This window comes from Octopus bimaculoides, chromosome 22 (genome assembly GCF_001194135.2).
Source record: "Octopus bimaculoides isolate UCB-OBI-ISO-001 chromosome 22, ASM119413v2, whole genome shotgun sequence".
Classification (NCBI taxonomy): Eukaryota; Metazoa; Mollusca; class Cephalopoda; order Octopoda; family Octopodidae; genus Octopus; species Octopus bimaculoides.
Window position 1 is genome coordinate 140,514 of NC_069002.1, and position 1,242 is coordinate 141,755.

Here is a 1,242-nt window from a genome sequence, read left to right on the forward strand (position 1 = left end):
GACATAAAGTAAAAAAAATGTCTCAATTTTATAATGATGCAAAAAGGTACTCAGGTACTTACAGAAATACATGCCACTTCTTGTAAAGATCGCTGAGAAAGGATCAAATCAGACTGGAAGTTGGAGGTCTGGAACAGAGAATATGAGACACGATGTAATTATAATACTGATTTCTTTAGTCTTAGATTTAGCAGAGAAGTGAAATTGGTTGCTGCAACAGATGATGTCTTTTCAAAGACATTATATAAGCACATGTGTGTGAGTGAACTTGAATGTGTGCACGAATGTGTGTGCATGTATGTATGTGCATGCATGTATATATGTGTGTGTGTGTGTAAAGCCTTACCTCTCCAGGATCAAAGTTCCAGTCAATCATATCAAGTACAGACAACATGAATCCTTTGTCAAGTTTAAGATTGAACTCCTGGATCAATAGTTTTATATTCCTGGCAAAAAAAAAACAAAAAAAAAAAAAGACACAATCAACCAAGATTTTATAAGTTGTTGAAGTTGTTTAACCGCCAAGGTTAGCAATGACTAAACAGATTTATGGTGAAAAGCATTCCTAGTGTGGCCATCCTGTTGTTTTGTATATCTAAAGTGTAAGACAGCAAGGTGAGATTTAAAGGAGTTTTGACTGTTATTTCAAGCAGGATAAGTAATGACACAGAGAATCTATCAATGTTTTGAAGTGCTACTTCTCCATTGAGATGAATCGGTAGGCGGAGGGAAAAGTATGTATGTGTACACACACACACACACACATATATGGCTGTGTGGTAAGAAGCTTGCTTCCCAACCACATGGTTCTGTGTTCAACCCCACTGTGTGATACCTTGGGCAAGTGTCTTCTACTATAACCTCAGGCTGACCAAAGCCTTGTGTGCGGATTTCGTAGACAGAAACCCATCGTGTACTACATATACGTACGTATGTGTATGTATTTGTGTCTGTTTCCCCACCATCACTTGACAACCAATGTTGGTGTGAATATGTTCCTGTCACTTAGCAGTTTGGCAAAAAGTGACCGATAGAATAGTCAACTGAAGCACATGCTTTTGTTTACATCTTATCGGCCTTTTCCGTAAAGGAGGGATGGGAAATGACTGAGGAAGACGGTACGGTGAGCCTTTCTGCTTTGCATAACCACTGACTAGAGAGGAAGTTTCATACATACAGAAGAAAGCGATGGTCAGGGAGAGGGAGAGGGAGGGAGAGAGAGAGAGAGAGAGAGAGAGAGAG

General features: G+C 39.5%; 1 protein-coding gene across 1 annotated transcript in view; it reads right to left on the reverse strand.

Moving 5' to 3' along the window:
* LOC106878713 (intermembrane lipid transfer protein VPS13A) overlaps window positions 1-1,242 on the reverse strand; it is a 126,965-nt gene that overhangs the window by 19,038 nt on the left and 106,685 nt on the right. The window contains exons 72-73 of the mRNA XM_052975632.1: window positions 347-496; window positions 63-128 (exon numbers count right to left, since the gene is read on the reverse strand). Of these exons, the coding sequence (XP_052831592.1) occupies window positions 63-128; window positions 347-496 (216 nt within the window). The remainder of the gene's footprint in view (window positions 1-62; window positions 129-346; window positions 497-1,242) is intronic.